At 37.2% G+C, this 21,486-nt stretch overlaps 1 protein-coding gene and 1 long non-coding RNA gene across 7 annotated transcripts in view; one reads left to right on the plus strand and one right to left on the minus strand.

Moving 5' to 3' along the window:
* Positions 1–21,486, minus strand: part of Nme7 (NME/NM23 family member 7) — a 165,751-nt gene that overhangs the window by 18,693 nt on the left and 125,572 nt on the right. For 5 of the 6 annotated variants that reach the window (XM_021722680.3, XM_021722682.3, XM_078022276.1 and 2 more), the window contains 2 exons: positions 16,968–17,075; positions 5,792–6,534 (listed from right to left, as the gene is read on the minus strand). In XM_021722680.3, the coding sequence (XP_021578355.2) occupies positions 6,400–6,534; positions 16,968–17,075 (243 nt within the window). In that variant the 3' untranslated portion in view covers positions 5,792–6,399. Of the gene's footprint in view, positions 1–5,791; positions 6,535–16,967; positions 17,076–21,486 lie in introns of those variants that run through there. The other variant, XM_078022274.1, reaches the window with a different exon arrangement.
* LOC144367103 (uncharacterized) lies at positions 3,480–11,094 on the plus strand. The gene is made up of 2 exons (XR_013426341.1): positions 3,480–3,811; positions 6,096–11,094. It is a non-coding gene; the product is annotated as an uncharacterized LOC144367103 (long non-coding RNA).

A 21,486-nucleotide genomic window follows, 5' to 3' on the forward strand; every position in this document is an offset into this window, starting at 1 on the left:
CACAGAAAATTTTCCAGCTTTCTCCTACGAGAGTGTCAATTTTTGGTAACAGTTATTCATAAATGGCGTGGTTCAACAGTGAGTCAGAGTGACTAAAATACTCTGGATGTATTTACTTTACTTACTTTTTGGTCAAAAAATCACAATTCATTTAATTATCTGTTGGTAATATTTTTAAGAGTCCTGTTTACCACTCGGTGTCTTCTCAATGTGCTTCTCATGTTGTTTCTGCACCCAGGAGCTGAGTACGTGAGATTTGCTTCATGGGGGCCCAAGTCTTAAAATTATCAGTGAAAAGCAGATGACTTTATTAAGCAGGCAGTCAGCGACTGTATTACAAAGTGGATCTCAGTCCCATAACCAAGCAATGGGGTCAATAAGGCAAGACCTCACTGAATCTTCCATCCAGGGAATTCCAGAATAACCTCTTTTAGTATACCAGGTGCACTTATTGAAGCTGTGATTTAAATGACGGGAGACTAAGAGAATGGAGCTTATTTGCACTTGTTTGTGGTGCTGGGGATGGAATCCAGGGCCTTGTGCACACTAGGCAAGTGCACTACCACTGAGCTACACTCTCAGCCCTACGAATGGAACCTTTAATAAATAAAACTAAGCCATAAAAATCTTAGCATTTTAATGTAACCTCTTTTTACTTTTTAAAACTGAAGACCAACAATGACAGAGAAACTTATCTCTGGTTTAAATTTTAGTGCTAAACATGAGACAAAAGTTTAAGGACAATGAAGTTGGGATTAAATATGTATCACTTTAAATTAGCCGTGCTGGTTGTTATAGTCATAAACCATTAACCTGTGCTCTTTCATAACTTTAACTAACATTGTTTCTTTTATATTAGGTTTAGTTAGTAGTAGAGGGGGAGTTTTTTGAGTCAATCAGGGATAGTATGGAACTCTACCATGCTTCTAATTGGGGAATTAATATTCAAAATAATAAAACAAAAATACAGTCATCTACTAGTGCAGGGTACTCCCTGTTATTTTTGTCTACATTTACTAATTTGGTAAAGAGAAATGTTTCTAATTTGGGCAACCTGAATCTAATTTTTTAATATATTAGGGAAAAATACCTGACAGACCAGCAAGATGGCACTTGCATGCATGGCTGGTCTCATGGACATGCATAAGAGGACAATACATCTTCACCTTCATGAGATGTGACCAGGCAGAGAAACCCCAAGTCCTTGTTAATTAATGCATTATCATTCCCAAAGGACAGGTATCACTTGGGTAGAAAAAACATTCTTCACTTCCTTTAAGTTTTAAATCTATTATTTGTATCTTTCTTTAAAAACAGCCCTTATTTAAACCGGGCATGGTGGCACATGCCTGTAATCCCAGTAGCTTGGGAGGCTGAGGCAGGAGGATCACAAGTTTAAGGCCAGTCTCAGCAACTTAGTGAGACCCTGTCTCAAAAGTACAAAATAAAAAGGGCTGGGGTTGTGGCTCAGTGGTTAAGCACTGGAGTTCAACCCCTGTTACCAAAAACAAACAAACAAAAACTATCCTTATTTGGATGACTTTAGAAAGTCTGAGGCTCAAAATGAAAAATTTTATACATTAGGTTTATTTAAAAATATCTGACTTGAACTTATAATACTGGTATAAATATTCAGTGATATTTTGTTATACAGTCACTAAGGAGTGAAGGTAATTTCTATAATCTATTTATTTGATTTGCATTAGTGTACCATTAAATATTATCAGAATTTTACCACTAGGACATTCTAGGAATTTATCACTCAGATACAATAATAAATTTCGCTTTTAAAGAAAATTTTTATTTTTGTTCAATTCCTAGTCAGTAGACATTCCTTCATTATTTCAATAATTAGTCCTAAGGACTCTTAAAATAAAAAGGTAAAGGGAAAAAAAGCAATTTAGACAGTTTCCTGGATTTTGAGAATAGGTAAGTAGGTCTCCCAAGAAATTTTTATTAATAAATACATGAATAAAATATGTTTTGGTTTTATTGACTCTAATTTTTTAAAAAAATAGTTTCTTATACTGACTCTGAATATAAATATCCTTCTTTCTATTTTCACTGGTTAGCAAACATAAAATAGAGAACAAAATAAAGATCATTTGAGAAAAATTATGCCATGAATTAAAACAGGAGAAAGCCACATTACATTACCCTTCAGCCTTCAAAAGACAAGTCTACTACTTTTCTAAGCACATTCCGTTAGTTGCCTAAGTAATGGCATATCCTCATAAGTCACAGCTGATTAGACTTTCCCTTCCTTAAACACAAACAAATCTCTGGATGTTTAATGGGACATTTGGAAGACACACATACTTGCATGGGGCAGGAGAGGGAATTTTATAAAGTTTATAATTTTATAAAGTTTTATCCTGTGCCTAGACACCTATATAAGACCAATGAACTATTTATTTACACTTCAGTGCTGTAAGGCATGTATTATTGCAAAAGAGTGAATTAAATTTAGCCCTATTATTTGTGTAGTAACTGAACCAAACAATGCATAGAAATTTGCTTTGCTACTTATTACTATCTTGCTGGAGGGAGATATTGTAAATAATGGGTTTGAGGGGCTAGGGTTGTGGCTCAGTGGTAGAGCGCTCGCCTCACACATGTGACACTCTGGGCTTGATCCTCAGCACAGCATATAAACAAACAAACAAACAAATAAATAAAGGAAGGTATTGTGTCAACCACAACTAAAATAAATTAATAAATAAATATAATGGGTTTGAAATGCAGATGAAGACTTAGATTTGTTACCTTAGTGAATCCCCTAAAAACAGAATCATGTTAATATTTTCAGGTGAATAAAAATAAATTATGTGTGGACATTAAGTACTATCCATACTCCTACTACTAATAAATCAATAACAGCAAGAAATAGCAACTTTCACTTATTGGCCATTTGCCATAGGCCAGACCCCAGGCTTTAGCTTTGTGGCAGATACTACAGACACTAAGATTGAATCTCTCTTCCTCTCCATCATCCTTGTATTTGGTGGCTACAAAGCAACAAACTACATTTTCCAGACTTCCCTTACAGCTAGGGCTCATGCTACAAATTAGACTCCACCAACAGGCACTGTGTGAAATCTGGAAGAGAAAGGCCCAAGGCCATCTATCTTTGGCCATGAATGTTGGCAAGCAAGCCCGGAGAAGATGCAGCTGTCCAGGTCTCTATACCACTCTCAAGGCTATGAGAGGCAGTTATACCAGCAGTCGTAGCTGAGGTGAAAGCAAGAATAACTGCAGAGCTCTGGATCACAGTTATAGCAATGTGAGGATGCATTCAATGTTCCTGAAGCAGTCTGGCCCTTTCAGTGACTTTCCTTGTATATATAAATTCCTTTCTTAAATAGCTAGAGTGATTTCTTTCTTCTGCATTGAACTCTGATGATAGAGTCCTCCATATATGTTGCCTTATTTAATTCTTACTGTGTAATGTAATTACTTCAATTCTGTAAGTTGGGAAGATGAGTCTAAGAAAGGTAATTTTCCTTAAGTCACAATGTTGGTGGTAGAGACTCTGGGAATTGAACACAGGTAACCAGACTCTCAAGCATATGCCCAGAATTGCTATACTTCTGGACTTCCCCCTCACTTTAGTTTCTAATGGATGCTATAAGAAGCCAATTTGGCACAGTGAGATCTAAACTCAACTTTAAACTTTTACCTTTGGGCTCAAGTTCAAACCAAGTAAAAGTAATTAAAAGCTCAGTTAACTTCCTGTACTCATCACTTCTGCAAACTTTGGAGCAACCTAGAAATGCTAGTCTTGCAATTATTTCAACTTATCCAGGAAAAGGTAAGAAGTTTTATTCTGGGAATTGGTTTCTCAGTTTTTAAGCTTCAAATTTTAGAAAAAAGGATGCTTAATAACATGGAGCAATAATTTATTAGTCATCAAAAATGTATTTGTTTATATAAAAAAGGGAAAAAACTCTTGGAACTCTGATAATGATCAATCACACTGATTACAAAGGGTATAGCATGTGGCATAGTAGAAAAACCCAAGAATACTGATTGATTTTGTATACCCAGCCACATGATCATAGGTGACCCATTTTTCTACTTTGGGTCATGCTCTACTCATTGATAGAAACAAGGGGGTTGAATTAGGATTTCAGTTATTCAAAACCTAGAATCAAGAAATGTTAGTGCAAAAACAGGGATTACAGCAGAGCTTCTCCACCTCTGTCACCTCCTGGCACACCTACAAAATGCTAATTCACATCTGGCATGCTGGGGCCACACAGGGAGCAGTTCAGGGTTGAAGCTGCTGCCCCAGGTCTCAGGGTTAAGTTCTCAGCTCCTTTGTGGGGAAGCCTGAGAACTACAAGTTCTGTCTCATCATCTTCCACAAGAGAAGCTAAAGCACAGACACAATTTATACACTTATACCAAGCTCTAAATTAAAAGGCATGATGTCTGTATTTTCAGTTGCTACACTAATATGTTATTTAAAAATTCTTCCCGACTTGACCCTCTTTGGTCCATTTCCACACATTAGCCAGTCATATCTCTTAGAAAATACAAACCTGACCATGTCACCACCCATTCTCCCACTGATGGCCTAGCCTCCATCTCGCAGGGTCACCCCACTCTGTCCTCCCCGCTGCCCTGTGCTCCTTGCTTCCCTTCCTAAAGGAAACATTTCCCTCAATCAGTTTTAGAAGCCGCCATTCTCTCTGCTGGAGAGCTTTTATCTCCTTTCCCAGCTGACACTCACTTCTCCAGGTCTCAGTCCAAGTGTCACTTGCTCAGGAAACTCTCCCTCATCCCCCAGCTACACCAGGTTCCCTATCACGTTGTTCCTTCTCTTACTACAAGGCACTAATCAGACTCATTCCTTTTGGTGATAATCTGATGAAGGTCTGCTTTCTTCATTGGAATATGAACTCTGGACACGGGTATGTCTCTTATTCACCAGTCTCCTCAGAGCCTACACAGTGTCTGGTTTTAAGTGTTCAGTGAATGAATTTATGGTTTTGATTTGGCCAAATAATTCTTCCTAGAACTTTAATCTGTTGAACAGATATATGTGTATCAAATTTCTTATAATATGAATATATTGAATAATGCTTTACTTCATTCTAACTAGTGGACAATATGGTATTCTTTACTTTTGCAGTGCTGGGAATTGAACCCAGGGCCTGGTGTGTGTGAGGCAAACACGTTACCTCCTAGTCACATCCCCAGCCCAGGGGCTTTCCAGTACAGCCTTCTGAGGCTTTCCAGCACACATATCATTCCCTCTGCCTGGAACATCACTTTCCTTTTTCTTGTTTTAAAAATGTGTCCTCAATTATGTGCAGCAGATCTCCTATCTTCCTGGAGCCTCATCTGATTCTCATGCTAGGAAATGAAGTATTTATACAGGTTCCAAGGTTCTAGTGATACCTGGTGAAGATCAGCCTTCTACTACCTACTCCCTGATGTGAAAATTACCAATTTCAATAACAATCTTTCCTAGAGACCACTAAGTTCTTTTAGAGTAGAGACTGTGTGTTAAATAGTGTCTCAAATAGTGACTGGTACAAACAGGCCTTCAATAAATACATGTTAACCTAAGAAGGACCAAAATGAACAGTGCGAGGAGAGCCAAGGGAATGTACAGATAACATCTCTCAACTTTGAGAAGACAAACTGGCATATGAGAGAGTAAACTTAATACTTGTGTTAAGTGTCAACAAAGGCTGTCAATACAGAACAAACAATAAAGTTATTTAGCCCCTAGCAAAATGGATAAAAATATATTAGTCCAAGTTTTCAATATCACCATGGGTTTCTGTGAACAGTAGAGCAATAGATTCTTTATTAAAATAATTTGAAGGCAATACTCAGAAAATCTACAATGACAATGACCTTATAGAAGCTATGTTGTGTGCTACTGAGGTACATTTTATAGTTCTCTTTGCCTTGTGCCTAGTAAACAGCAGATCTTTAGCTTTCAGATGGTGATTATACAGTAACCAGAAAGTTAATGTGTAACAAGGAAAGGGGAGAACTTTGTACAGAAAATTATGTACATTGATATTTCAAGCAAAAAAAAATATTATTATTATTATTATTATTTTGTTTTAAACCAGCATGACTGTGATTCCTTTACCCAGAATAAGCTACTTGCAACTCCAAGGTTGAAACCAAAAGGGACCAGTACTGATCATTAGAAGGGTTACCATTCGTTACATAACCGACTATGAGCTGAGGCTTTTACAGCGTGCCTGGAGAGAACCCAATGAGAATCCTGTTTCCGCGGACTTTGGCACTTCCTCCCTCAGGCCAGATTCATCTGCTGTCTTTAGTGATGGCACAGAAAAGCAGGTGATCAGCAGCTTCCCTGGAAGAACACTTCTTCAAAGCACCTACTAAGAGCCCACATACAGCCTCATTCTAGCCCCAACTCCCACTAGGGCCTGCAGAGATGAGAAATATCGCTGAAGGAGTAGACAGTTCTGTATAGAAGATGACAGAGGCAGTAAAACAGATTGAAAGCCACCAAACAAGAATGTCTCCCATGTTGTTGACCTGTATTGAAAAGCAAAACCATAGAATTATATAGGAAAATTGATTTTTTTAAACTCCTGGAAAGGATCCAACACAATCATGAGTACACAGTACATAGAGATAGGAGAGAAAATGTGGTGAAATATGAGGGTACAGTAGCCCTGGGGGAACAAGAAAGAGTAAAATGGAGAGATACAGCATTCAATATTGTTAGGTCGGGGGACAGTACACTTCACATTTGTCTCAAGTCAGTTTGTGGCTTTTCAAAGAATCAGCCATAATCTCCAAGGCTGACTTCTGAGCCTCTGTCCACACTGTGGGAGGCAGTGTGGATGCTGCTTGACCTGTAGTAATTCACATAGGCATCCATATACACTAAGAAGAAAAGAATGTGCTCATCAGTGACTATAGATGACTCACCAAAAGAGAAAAATCCTTTGGAGGATGAAATAATTATGCAACAAAATGGAGTGGCATGCCCAGGAGACAAGAGGATGCGCATGTTGCTTGATGACCAGTGGCCTCTTCCCAGGGGCTAAACCATGGGAGCACCATCAAACCCAAGAAATAAAATCTTTAAGTATATTTCAAAAATTTCCAACAATCAAAGCCAATAACTGTCACTCCATGTAAAACAGAGATACAGAGACACTGGCTCTCACCTGCCTGCTCCATTCCTCCCTTCCTTCCATCTGTCAATAATCAATCAGGTCACTGATAATAAGGTGCTTTGCCAATACCTCGGGACAGAAGCATAAGACATGATCCCTATTCTCCAGAGGATCATACTGAAGGGAGAACAACACAGAAACAAGAAATGATTTTCAAGATACCAAATGCTTTAACAGATGCATGTACGGGCACAAGGACAAAGAGGTGTAAAAGCACTCTGATTGTGTTAATCATGACACGCTGCCACTGAAATGGCAAATGGGAACATGCTGTCATGCAACAAACACTGACTGCACCCCCATGACAGGTGAGCACAACGACACAGAGAAGAATCCTTCATGATTATGGGGGGTCCCCAACCTCTTCTTATGCCTCGGAGAGTTCAAAGACTGTAGTGGTCCATCACTGAGGAAATACTGAGGGATAACTGATTTTATATTTTTCATTTAAAACAGATGAGTTAGTGAACAAAAATATTAATAAGAATAAAACAGAAGTAAATATCCAATCATCCTAGTTATATTTGAGGGAGGCCAAATATTCTGGTTGCATATCCTGTAATACCTTCCCCTGACTTAACTTCTCTACTCTACATCCCATTCTGTCATGAACTCAAGAGACTGTACTTGGAGGGCAGTGAAATGACAGTGCATGTTCTGGGCCAGGCTGCCTGGGTTCAAGTCTCTTCTGCTAGCTTCCCACTGAATGACTTTGGACAGTTGCTTCACATTTCTGTACATTAGCTATTCGTCTATAAATGGGATGACCACATGTACTTCATTAGGTTTTCAAAGAGTAATATAAGTTAGTGCATATGAAACACTTAAGACAATGTTTTGTACAAGCTAGTTAATATTGCCACAGTATATTAAAAATACAAAAGCAATAAGCAGGTGCTATAAAGAAATTAACACAAATAAATCCTATAGCAGAGCTATCTTAAATTTTGCCACAAACATGACTATATTCAGGTCCTATGATATCAAACATGTATCTCATGAGATTTAAAACTACCAGCCATGGTGGTTTGAACCATTTATTCCTTCATTGAGAGAAAGTGTGACTTCGCTGTGGACAAGACGCTTTGCAGATGTCAATGAGATGCTACCTTCGTAGCTAAAAGAATGCTCAAGTCATAGGCAAGCAGGGAGCAGCAGCTGTTATCATTTCTTTCACAATTATTTCACAGGTAGCTATCTACATAGAATTATCTTCTATGTGGTGGTGGGGGCGTTTGACATTTAAAGACCAAAGTTCTTTCAAGTTTGTTTAAAAGCTACCCTTAATCTTCAAACCTTCTCAGTACATTTGTTCTAGGAGACTCTGGGCCTATGTTTTCTTTCTGTTACACTATTCCCATTTTTTTCTGGTTAAAACAGAAATAGCCATTACTGTCTAATAGACACAGAACAGTCAGTAGTGAGTTTAACAATTTTCACTCTGAAATCAAAGTGGGAGGCACTAATATTTTATGAATGAAAAGGAAGGCGGGTCTGGCTAGGTCAATGTTTTATTTTCCATTCTATGTCTTCTCTAATGATTTAATCTGTCACCTGAGAGTTATTTATTATCTCAGCAAATGCTTAGTCACTGGTTAAAAAATGAAGCAGTGTGAAGATCCAAGGCAAGAATTCAGGGCCACATGACAAGAGCCAAGGACAGTGAATGTTCTTTCATCTTCCTGGGCACTTTTCAGAGCCAGGGAGGGAAGCCCCAGGGCACCTCCATGGTTCCCAGTGTTAATGTGTATCAGGGTGGTTGGGCGAGGAGACCAGATCTTGAGTTAGGGCACTGTGCCACCCTTCCTAAGATATGATTAGTGCCACACCCTATCCATGCACCACACTGGCACCTCTTCTTAGTTATTCCTTTCTACAAGGTGCCATACTCACCACGGGCTCTATCAGAGCTGTGTGGAAGTTCTTTCAACCTCAGAACTGTCAGCTAAAATCACTAGGGAGCATATTTACTTATTAGTTGTAAAATATATTTAACTCAGGTTAATATTTGGGTTATGCATTTCTGTCTACTGGCAGAGGATTATATGTGGATGAAATAATCTTCTCAAATTTAGACTACATAGATCTGGCACGACAGTCCTTAAACTTCTTTCTAGTATATGACTTTGAGTCCCTTCATGATTCTTAATCACCTTCATTCAATTACAAAATACTTGTCTTAATCTTGTTGCAAATATTTTCAAATTCAAGAATCTAAGGAGTAACTAATCTGTTTGGATCCTTATCAAAAAGATGTATTTTGGTGAGTAGTATGCAACTAACAGATAAACAACTGCTGGTACTGCTCTGGATTTCAAGTGCTCTTGCTAACCTTTTAATTTCTCTGTTGTGGAAAATTATGTAGAATTGATCATGGTGGCACATGCCTGTAATCCCAGTGATTTAGAAGTCTGAGGCAGGAGGACTATAAATTTGAGACCAACCTGGACAACTCAGTGAGACCCTGTCTCAAAATAAGAAAAATACAAAGGGCTAGGGATGTATGGCTCAGTGGTAGAGTGTTCCAGAGACTAATTCTCAGTACAGCAAAAAACAAAAACAAGAAAGACTTGAGATAAGCATTCCGTGGTAGGGACAGAACGACATTTTGATTGTGGTGTTTAACAAGCGATGGGAAGTTTTGCTTCTCCAGACACAGCATGTATTCCCACTCCCTCCCTGACAGCTCGGCTGGCTTTTACTCTCCAATCTCGGCTGCCTAAGGAAATCATCCATGAATTCAATTTGCTGCCAGGTGATAGGAAATAGAGTTTCACCAAAAAAAGAGAGCTTGGAAAGAAGAAAACAACATACAAGTGGAGCAAGTTCAGCCCACTGTGGCAAGGAGACTGGCACCTGGGTTGTTGGCAAGGGAATGTGGCTTGTGTTTCCATCACTGAAGGCTATACTAAAAGAATAAAAAGCCCCTTTATTTCTTCTAAAAACATATTATTTGAAACCAGATCTGTGTGTACTTTGTATGAGGCTGAATCTGACAGTGTAATTTTACTTAGAGTTTAACCTGAGCTGGGATGACATTTGTGGAAGAGCCTGGCAGGCCTGACATGTGACAAGCATGCCATAAAAGTTAAAGTGTTTCCTTTGACTCTAATATGTTTATTTTTCAATGAAAAGACCAAGAATTGTTAATTATTATGATAGTAATTATCATTAACCAAAATTTAATTGAACACTTCCTGTTCTTATTGATTCACCTATTATCAACTAACTTATATCATACCACAATCACTTGAGATAAGTACTATTATTATCCTTACCTTAAAGATGAGAGAATCAAGGCACAAGAGTTGAATCAACTTACTCGAACACCTAGGAAGTGGCAGACTTCAAGCCAGACAATCTAGTTTTGAATGCACTGGCTATTCCGAAAGTACTTAGCCCAGTGCCTGGCATAAAGTGAGCACTTATAATTATTATCATTATCATTTCTTTGAATAGTTCTGGACTAAAGGGGTGGTGAGCAATAAGCAAAAGATTCAAGGTCACTTTTCTCATAGGGCACAGAAGTTAGTGGAGGAGATGAGCATTATTCAAGAATTATATTTATAGTAGAAATGGATACCTTTAAGCGGTGTTTTTTAAATGGTTCTCAAGACTTCTTAATGAAGGACTGCAGTATCTGCTCCCGTCACTACGATTACCTGTTCACCTTAAACTCTGATGCATGGGCAAAGTTTTGGGAACTCTGTTTGCAATCAGGCCATTGCTCTGTCAAGTATCTTTGATGGCTTCCTGTTTTCTAGAGTCATAGCAGCCACTGTGTGTTGTACATACCCATAAACTCATGTCCCTTAATATGGCAGACCTCCTATAAACTATCATGGAAAAACTGTTTAGTTGTGGTTTTAGCAGCTTATGAATAAATTAAGAATTGGCATTCAAATGGAAACCATTTTGTCCTATTGGTCCTAATTTTCTAGAAAAAAAGCATGTTTTGGACTTAGCAGATGTGGGTTTGAAATTTATCATTACTCGCAGTGTGATCCTGGTCATGAGAGCTTCAATCACGTTATGTATAAAAAAGGAATAACAGGAGCTACCCAGTAGGGATTTTGAGCACAGTAGCACAGTGCCTGGTATGTATCACTGAGGAATCTGAAGCTGTTATTATCATCACTATTATCCTAATGTTCATTATTATCATCAGAAAGAAACATTCAACATTAGCTGCCAGGTTTTCTTCTTCTCTGTGTATGAAAATTGCCTTATTCCTCCAGGCTGCTTCCAAGTGCCATTTCATTAATGAACATTTCCTGGTCCCTTTGACCACAGACACATGGCTCTCCATCGCCTCTTATGCTGAGTATCTATTTCTGACACGTCACCATACACTCACTGCATGGTGACACTTCCACATGCTGGACAAAATAATTTAAGTTTGCATGTGCATTTTGTCTTATTTTCCCATCCAAACTCCCCATTCTTTATAGAGGACAGGACTCCATAATACTTGGATACACATTCCTATCAATGAATGAGTGAAATTTAAATAAAACACAAATTTCAATTAATTTAGAACTTAATCATTGAAGAAGATAAAATTAAGTTTTAAGTCAATATTATGTTGGAGGGCTTAATATTATGAAGGAAAATATTTGGCTTTTTCCTTTGAGGTAGAAAATTAGAATATTCTAATTTATTTATCAATTGGTCATAGTCAAAAAAATTTAAATATTGATATTTGAGCCTGGGTGGTATAAAAGTTCAAGAAGATTCTACCTCTCTAAATGACTAGAAAGGACTTTTGTTCCTTACGTTTTATGTATGTGCACTTAAGATTTGTACAGTTTTCTTTGAATAGTTTGCATTTCCCTTTGACCTATGAAACATGACATATACATGCTATGTCAGATTTGAATAAAATCAAGATCAACACTCTGTGGATGGTGCTAGCTAGGATGACATTTCACCACTTCTGGCAAACTGGGAAAAATCAGGGCATCTAAAGCAAGAGGTGAGCCTGGAGATGGCAGGAGCACTCCGCCTGGGGAGGTGACAGGATTTTCTCTCTGATAGCCTGTTCATAGTGATAATGAAAAGCAGAAAAACTTCTGATGGATTCTATTACTGTTTTAAATTCTCTGTAGAAAACATAACTCTGTTCTGCTGAACCTGCAGCAGGCCACTTCAGCCCTTGTGCCTGGGCGTACCCAGCATAAAGTCAGCTGTTAGGGAAAGCTGAATTAGTCCAGTTGAAGAGACAGCCCTTATTCTACAAGTAAATGCTATTGGTGATAATGTCCTTTTAAAACAAAATGATGATGGGAGATGATTTTTTTCTAATGTCCTCATTTGGCAAAATTTAAGAGTTGGTCACTATGTCTATCTCCAGTGTGGCTTTGTTACTGTTATTTATTGCTTGGTTTGTTTTGGGAAATGTTCCAGGTCCAGAAATTCCAAATCTGAGTGCCATTGACCAAACTGACAACTTTTCATAGTGTGAAAGTAAGCTGCATCTTTTGGCTGAGGGGGTGGCTTCAGAGTGTTATGCTGTGCCAACAGCAACGGCTGACAAGCAAAGGCATAACTGAACACATTCACTTTGAACCCTACTTGTTATTTTCAGTGGTGTCAAGGTCATGGAAGTCAAGAAAAAACTGAGAAATTGCTCTAGACTGAAAGAGACGAAAGAAAAAACTAACTGTAGTGTATGATGCTGAGCTGGCTCTGGCTACTGAGGCACCTGATTGAGACAAGTGGTGAAGCTGGGATGGACTCTGAGAATTAGGATAGTGATGTACCTACCCATGTTGACCTCCTAAGTCAGATACTTATAAGATGACTGAAAAGGTCTTTTTTTATGTTAAAAAAATATACCCTAAAGTATTTAGAAGTATAGGACATTAGATTGACAACTGACTCTCAAATGTTCATTTTAAAACATTTATTTTTTTGTATTGTAATTGCAACTTTTCTAGAAGTTTGAAAACTTTTTTTTTTTAAAAAATTGAATCTTTGTGGGGTGGGTCTGAGCATCAGTATTTGAAAAACTGCCTGAGTGATTCTAATGTGCAGCCAAGGTTAGGTACCACTGGTAGAGAGTCTATATTTTCATCATTAGAAAATGTTACATATTTTTCACTGAGTGCAGGAACCATAATTTATTTAATCAAACTCTTTCCTCTTTTCTTCCCAAAATCACTTTTTGAAAAGCAAGAAAGAATCTCCTTACATGCCAGGAAAGAATCTCTCCCCTATGAGTACTTAGTCCCTTGTGGAAATACATGAACAAAGAGACACTGCACAGTAATAACTTAATTACGATCATTTGTTGGGCAATTATTATTTGTTAGGTACTATGTTATCTGATAAGGCAGGCCCTGTCCTTATTTACCTTCATAGGCACAGCAAGATAAGCTACTTGCCCAAGAGGACAGAGCTATTTTGACTCCTGGCAATACTATTACTGTTGAGAGAAGCAAAGTGCTTTGAAAACACACAAGCGGGGATACAGAGGAGCTATCTTTAGACATGTATATTCTTTCCAACTTTAATTACTACAAATACTCATCTGCTGCAGTCATCCATGAACATCTCTGCAGGTAACTTTCCATTTTGAAGTCAGGATGCCATAATCTTCCTTTGGTTAGATTGTAAAAAGTAGAATTGTGGGAAATACCCCCAAGATTTTAATACCTGTTGCCCCTAAGCTGTCCCAGTAATATGAGTAGATCTATTTTACTGCAGCCTTTCAAGTAGTGGGCAGTATTACTTTAAAAATTCTTTGCTATGAATCATGATTTCTCCATTACTAGTTAGGTGGATATTTTCTCCATTGATGCTTTCACACCTAAATTGAAGAGCTTTGGCATTACTGCCACAGAGTGCCAGAGCACACAGCCAGTGAGAGAACATTCCAGGATGTCTCATGTTATAAACATGGTGCTGCCTTATAATTACAAAAATGACTTTTGTCACCACCAGCAGCCATCAAAAGAAATCAGATTTCTATATTCATGCTAAGACCTTTGACCTTCCAACTTACTGTGAACTCTATGAGAACAGAGAAATTGTCCTGTTTGATTTTAAAATGCTGTCACAATGCCGGCAAGTGAGACAAGTGCTAAAACTGTCTACTGTACAAATACATATGGGAAATAATGGATGATGGAAAAATATAAACCGAAATCACACTTTCAGCTCTATACATGTGACACAAACACAGCTCAGTAAACATCACATTAGGGCAAGATGAAGTAAGACTCCTTTGTCTCTTCTTGCTGTTCGCAATTCACTCTGCCTGTGACATTCAGCTTTATGCCTCCTGTCCCACAGGAGCTGCCTTTCAAAAGGATCCTGGGTTGGGTGATAAATGTTAAGGTCACTCTACCCCAAAACGATGCTCCTTTAATGACCAGCAGTGCTAGAGAACCAAGTACTTCCTGGAAAAGGGAGCTGGTCTTAGTGTCACCCTGAACTACTCTTTGGATCTCTATGGGCAGATAACTCTTGGACTTTTGGCCTTTAAGTGCTTTCATATTAATTATTATTTAAAGACAAATAAAGCCAGCAAATCATTATTTCCTAACTAATAGCACATCCCTGGCCCTGTCAGCATTCTCTATTCCATTTTATCGATAACAGGATGAGTCATCCAAGTTGCATCAAGTATGCACCAACCACTCTGGAAAGCAGTAAGAAGATTCCTCAGAAAACCTGGAATGGAACCACCATTTGACCCAGTTTTCCCACTCCTAGGTTTACCCCCAAAGGACATACTACAGTGACACAGCCACGTCAATGTTTATAGTACTTCAATTCACAATAGCAAAGCTATGAAACTAACCTAGGTATCCTTCAAATAGATGAATTGAAAAAGAAAATGTGGTATACATATACACAAAGGAATATTACCAAGTCATAAAGAAGAAAGAAATTAAGGCATTTGCCAGTATAGATGGAACTGGATGGAGTCTGTCATACTAAGTGAAATAAGCCAGTCCTCCCAAACCAAAGAATGAATGCTCTCTCTGACATATTGATGCTAACACACAATTGGGTGGGGATGGAAGAAGTTCATCTGATTAAACAAAGGGGAATGAAGGAAAGGGAAGGGGTATGGGAATAGGAAAAACAATAGAATGAATTGGACATAACTTTCCTATGCTCATATATGAATACATGATCAATGAAACTCCACATCATGCAAAACCACTAAAATGGGATCCTAATTAGAATAAGTTATACTCCATGGATGTATTAATATGTCAAAATACAGTCTACTATCATGTATATCTAAAAAGAACAAATTTTTAGAAAAATACGCAAGTAGGCTGCTAGAGCACCAACTTCCAGTTTTTGATTAATTCTTCAGACTGCACAGTTGATAATTTGCAGTGAAATCTTCAATGCAGCGATATTAGATATTAGTCATTTAGTAAATGTCTTTATAAACTGAAGGCAGCAATAATCTATTTTAAATTGTATGAACAAAACCACAGGCATACTTGGGATAACATTTGCAAGGCGTATAAATTTCATGGTTAATAATATTTGGTTTCACTGAGTAATAGTCTCTATTCCAACCTAATGTATAGGCCCTAAACTAACAAAAGGAAAAGAGAATATTTATAAAACAGGTGAATTTAAAATAAACATGTAATCTTTTCGGTAATTAAAAACAAAACTTGTTACATTTTTCTATTTCACAAGTATGTCAAAATTTCATATTGAGGTTCACAGTTTAGATAAGACTTCAGTAGATGACATCTTGGATTATAGCAGAATATCTTGATGAAACTAATACAACAGAAACAAAACTGGTGGGAATAAATTTAATAGAATAAGCCTGTGTCTTGCATGAAAAAAAAGTATGTTTTGCATAAAAAGAGACACACATGCATGGAGGTGGACAGATTCATGGAGATATGTCTTTTAATTTCATTTAGTTTCTATTGATATTTAAATTTTTTTCAACTAATAAATTAAAAATTAACTTTTTAAACTTGTTTTAAAAAAAATTTCTTTGTTTTGGTCTAGAAACAACTTTCTTAACCCCAAATCAGATCAATTTTTACATTTCTTTTTTTTAGAATTTTTATCACCATTTCTTAATTTATTCCACTAGATGAGAAGCCAAAATATGGGTCTGTTGCTTAATAACTGTTTCATTTGGGTCTGTTTCTTAATCTTTGTGAGTCTAACTTGCGTGTTCCTGAAAAACTAGATCTAACTTTACAAGTCTATTAGAGTTGCCATGACAATTAGGAGCAATAACTCATAAAAAGCACTTATCATGGTAGGGCCTGGCACATAGAAAGTTACTAAGTGGCAGCTATTACTTTTAATGCTATCACATTGTATACCGCAGTTCTTAATTCCATTGGAATATTTTCATGGCTTAGAATAAAGATACTATTGCCTGCTTTAAAATTATATTTTAAAAGATTCAGTTATGTTATAGTTTCTTATTAAATTATTTTAAACTATAATATATGGCAATCAGGAAAAAAAAACACTTAATTCTTTGAAGCTGGCCCAGTTATATATACCACACTAGTTTGGACTTCTTTTGTAAGGAGATGAAGTCTCATTATGTTGCCCAGACTGGACTGGAGCTGGAGCTCCTGTGCTCTAGCAATCCTCTCGCCTCAGGTGCACACCACTGTGCCCAGCTATGGTTTTGTCTTCTACAGTCTGAAGTTATCAGATGTCCAAGTAACAGTGCAGTGGAAGAATATGAAATGGTTTCTTACATGCCAACTGCTGAGAGTATTTCTGAGTGTGTGATATAAACATAAGGTCTACCTTTCTTTCCCTTACCTCTAACAGGCCATCCTCTGGCAGATCAGTACAGTGAACAGCATTTTGGATCTTAGTCTTACCGAAGATTGCTCTTAGGGTTCCAGGGCGTAAATGCCGGGCAATTTCCTAGTAAATACATACAGATTAAAGTTAGTATAGTGTTAACAAGAAAAACACTAAGTTATACAAAACACGTGAATTACTTTATTTGTGAAATACATGTTATACATTGAAGATGCTGATTTTTCCTGGAAACCACATGGATATATGAAAATTTTAGGCAATGAAACTTTTCAGTTTACTTATAAGGCTAATTCTGTGGCTCAGGGTAGAGTCCACTATAACTTATGTCAGAGGACAAACAATAATTATATTTCTTTTTATCAACAGACTATTGGAATCACACAACAAATCCAGTTCATTACTATAAGAATTGTATTTTTAAAGATTTGTATTTTATAAAGATCCTAACAATATGGATAAGCTTAATGCAAGAGCCTTTCAAACTCCACAAAATTTCTGCCATATTCATCCCCTCTACAACCTTGCCTGCTCAGCTCCATCAAGTGCTTGGTTCTTTTAACGCACATAAGGACTAGAAAGTCATCTCAGGTATTCCTGCAGTGGGAAGAATTATTCTGGCTTCAAGAATGACCTCTAAGATCAAATTAATAACTAACTAATTAATTAATTAAAATCAAAAGCACCAAATAGAATGATGATTAGCAAAATAGAAAACCAAGAGAAGGTTTAATTATCTACAGCTGTGTGTATTTGCATGTCAGTGTTTATTGAATAATATGTTTATCTGACTGATAAATTGCTTCCATAATAAGCTATTCTGTTTCAGTTCTTCACAATATAGGAAAGAGATGCAAGAATGAAAATGACCTTTTATTTAAGAAGCAAATTAAATTAAAAAGAGCTCTGTGAAATTGACTAATACTAGAACTATGAAGAAAGAGACTTCTGTGATCAAGTGTAGAGTACCTTCACATAACGATTGGTACATGGTGTGTATATCAGTACATCACTAGACTAATTCCAGGGAGCTTTAAGTACAAGGGAAAAATATACACTGCAGGACAATCACAGTAGTAGTGATAGAAATAAGTATGTAAATATGAAGAAGGGCAATCACAGCTTCAGTCCTGGCCACATTAAAATAGCTGAGACAAGACTCTAAAGCCTGTTTTAATCAAGCCTTCATTTCACAGACAACAGGGTAATAAAACAATATCAAAGGCCAATGTGCAGTCACCACAATTAAAACAGCAAGTGTACGTGTTTCCAGCCATTACTGGGACTCTCTGATGACACAAATGTGCAACCCCATACTTATTCATGCAGCTATAGTTCTGTATTCCTGGGAGATAAGCAATAGCAGACTAAGTGACAACTAAAAATGATAATGAAACACAGGGAAAGAATCAGAGAAGGAAAGAAAATGAGGGAAGATATCCAACGGTTATTTTCTGCTAAGTCTGAGGGACCTATGCCTCGGATTTAGAAAGAGTAACTGCAAAATTAAACTCAATTATTTATTTACTAGTTTCAAGAATGAACCAGCAGAGAGTTCACAGTAAACTTCCTTTTGGGGGGGGATTTGGGTACTGAGGATTGAACTCAGGGGCACTCCACCACTGAGCTACATCCCCATATCCCCAGCCCTATTTTGTATTTTATTTAGAGACAGGGTCTCACTGAGTTACTTAGTGCCTCACTTTAGGTGAGGCTGGTTTTGAACTTGTGGTCCTCCTGTCTTAGACTCCCGAGATGCTGAAATGAGGTGTGTGCTCCCATACCCAGCCTAAATATATTTGCATTAGATACTGCATGAATTGACTGTATTTGAGGAATAATTAAAACATCTGGTTTATGAACCCTCAGGCTTCACATGTAACTTTCTGTTAAGTAGAAATTAGCTAACAGTCACTAGTATGGCAATATGTAAAAACGTGGATGTGTAACCGATGTGATTCTGCAATCTGTATACGGGGTAAAAATGGGAGTTCATAACCCACTTGAATCAAATGTATGAAATATGATATGTCAAGAGCTTTGAAATGTTTTGAACAACCAATAATAATAATAATAATAATAATAATAATAAAAGAAATTAGCTGTAATGTAATTACACAATTTAAAATCTCAAATGGCTCACATTTTATTTGTATTGAACAGCATTGCCACCAGTAATGTGGAAGATTAGCCGGTTTTAGAAACGTTAATCTTAGTCTAGAATCTTGACTGCTCACTGCAATTTTATAGGGAATCAGAGAGAACCTGGGACAGTTTAGGAAGTTAATCTTTTGAAGTGATATTGGTGTTTGGTTGGATCTTTGGATATTCTCTTCCATTAGTACTGGATATATTGTTAGTATAACCAGGTTAACCATCTGTAAAAGATGAACATTATCAGCTTTGTCAGCATATGGGGATTATGTATGAAATGATATATGTATGAAATGATATATCCTTTAAAAAATGCAAGTACAATGTAAGTGCCTTGTGTAAGACAGCAGTTGTTTCTCCCGTCGAGTGTACACTGTTCAGTGTGGCCAGACATTGTTAAAACATGTTAGGGCATTACCTCATTCAATTCAGTCTTGTACACTGAACTAAGGCCTTTAAGATAACAAGATCGTTCCACTAACTGCTGAGATTTATGTTTCCATTATAGGACAAATATACTTAAATTTTATGATATGTGCTCTGTTATATAAATTGGGCAAACCCATATTAACATCAGTTTAATAGCCTATTGCTATTTCTGATGGTATTTCTATCATACTCCTGCTAGGTAAGAGTTTTTGGCTAGAGAACTACTTGGTTATAGGGGAAATTCCTACACCTAATTCATGTATACAAGAATGAAACAACCCTCCTCACTCCCTTCAGTGCCAAAAGAAAAGGTACTTTTTACTATATATACCTTTTCTTTTACTATATAACCTTCCCATTTCTTTGCCACTCTAAATCAGGAAACTTCTTCTTCTGTAATTTCCTTTCTCCTATATTTTCAACTTCTTCCCAACAGCTTCTTCCTTGGATCCTATATAAGTGAAGATGTGTTTATTATTATTAAAATAAAACAACTTTACTATCCCATCTATTTTCCTCTGTTTCTACTTCCATTTACTCTTAAACGTTTTGCCCCATAGCACACCTAAATTGCTTTGGCAAATGACACTGACAACCTAAAAGTCCACATATTCTCTCCATTTGTGATTCTACTCAATACTTAACATTATGAACATTTATTCCTGAAATTCTGTCTTTACTCAGCTCACCTAACACATAATCCAGTCTCCTTCCACAATTCCTTCTTAGCTCCTGTATTTCTACCTTCTTGCTGCCTAGGGTTCACTCCTTATTCTCTCCATATCTACTGGCTCTCCATGGATGACTGCATTCTTTTCTATTCATGCTTCTTCAGATGATTCTTTTTTTGTGAATATTTTTTTAGATGTTGATGGATCTTTGTTTTATTCATTTATTTATATGAGGTGCTGACAATCAAACCCAGTGCCTCACACATGCCAGGAAGTGCTCTACCACTGAGCCACAACCCCAGTCCCTTCAGATGATTCTTTAATCCCAGTCCTCTTTCCTGAATCCCAGCCTGGAATATGTGATTGCTTAACTTCACCTGGACATCCCATTAGATTCTTCTACTCAACTCATCCAAAATCAATCTAATTCTACCCCATACGCCCTCAATACCTCCTCCTCTTAAACTCCCTCTCCTCATGAATGAAACCACTGTTGAACCAAGTAACCTAGGCCAAAAGTCATCCCAAGACTATCTCTCTCCTGGAGCCCTGCATCCAATCTGTTATCATGTCATGTGGATTCTTTTGTTTGTTTTAGATGTTGATGGACCTTATTTTATTTATTTATAAGTGGTGCTGAGAATCGAACCCAGTGCCTCACACATGCTAGACAAGTGCTCTACCTCTAAGCCAACCCCAGCCTATGTCATGTGAATTCTATTCCTTTAGCACAGCATTCTTTCCTCATTTTCCAAGCCTACCCCTACTGCTACAGTTCACTCTTCCATCTTGCTTAGACTACTTCCTTGTCTGTATCATTAAATATTTATTTCCTTTGTTTGCTTACACATCTGTCTCTCTCTTTTAAATGCCTCAAGGACAGCCATGTATACAAGTCTTAGTCTTTGTATATCCAACATACTCATGAAAGATTCACTGAATAACAATATGAATGATTTAGTAGATGAGTGAATGAATGAATGAATGAAACAATGAATGAAATTTATGTACTGCATTACTGTATTAATGACATAGCAGAGAAACTAGGCTTCTTGGTTTGGTTAGAAATAGTCTAAGCTCCTTTGGCTATATTATACTCTTCAAAAATGTCTGTTTTAAGCAGTTCTAAAAAGAAGTCTTTTGAAATGTAAGTAATCACCAATTACTTCATCTATTTTGTGAGTTGGTAGTTTGTATAACAGATTTTCTCAAACTAGGGCACACCTGTTTGAGAATGAAATCAAGAACTCTGAGCACTAATC

Source organism: Ictidomys tridecemlineatus, chromosome 10 (genome assembly GCF_052094955.1).
Source record: "Ictidomys tridecemlineatus isolate mIctTri1 chromosome 10, mIctTri1.hap1, whole genome shotgun sequence".
Classification (NCBI taxonomy): Eukaryota; Metazoa; Chordata; class Mammalia; order Rodentia; family Sciuridae; genus Ictidomys; species Ictidomys tridecemlineatus.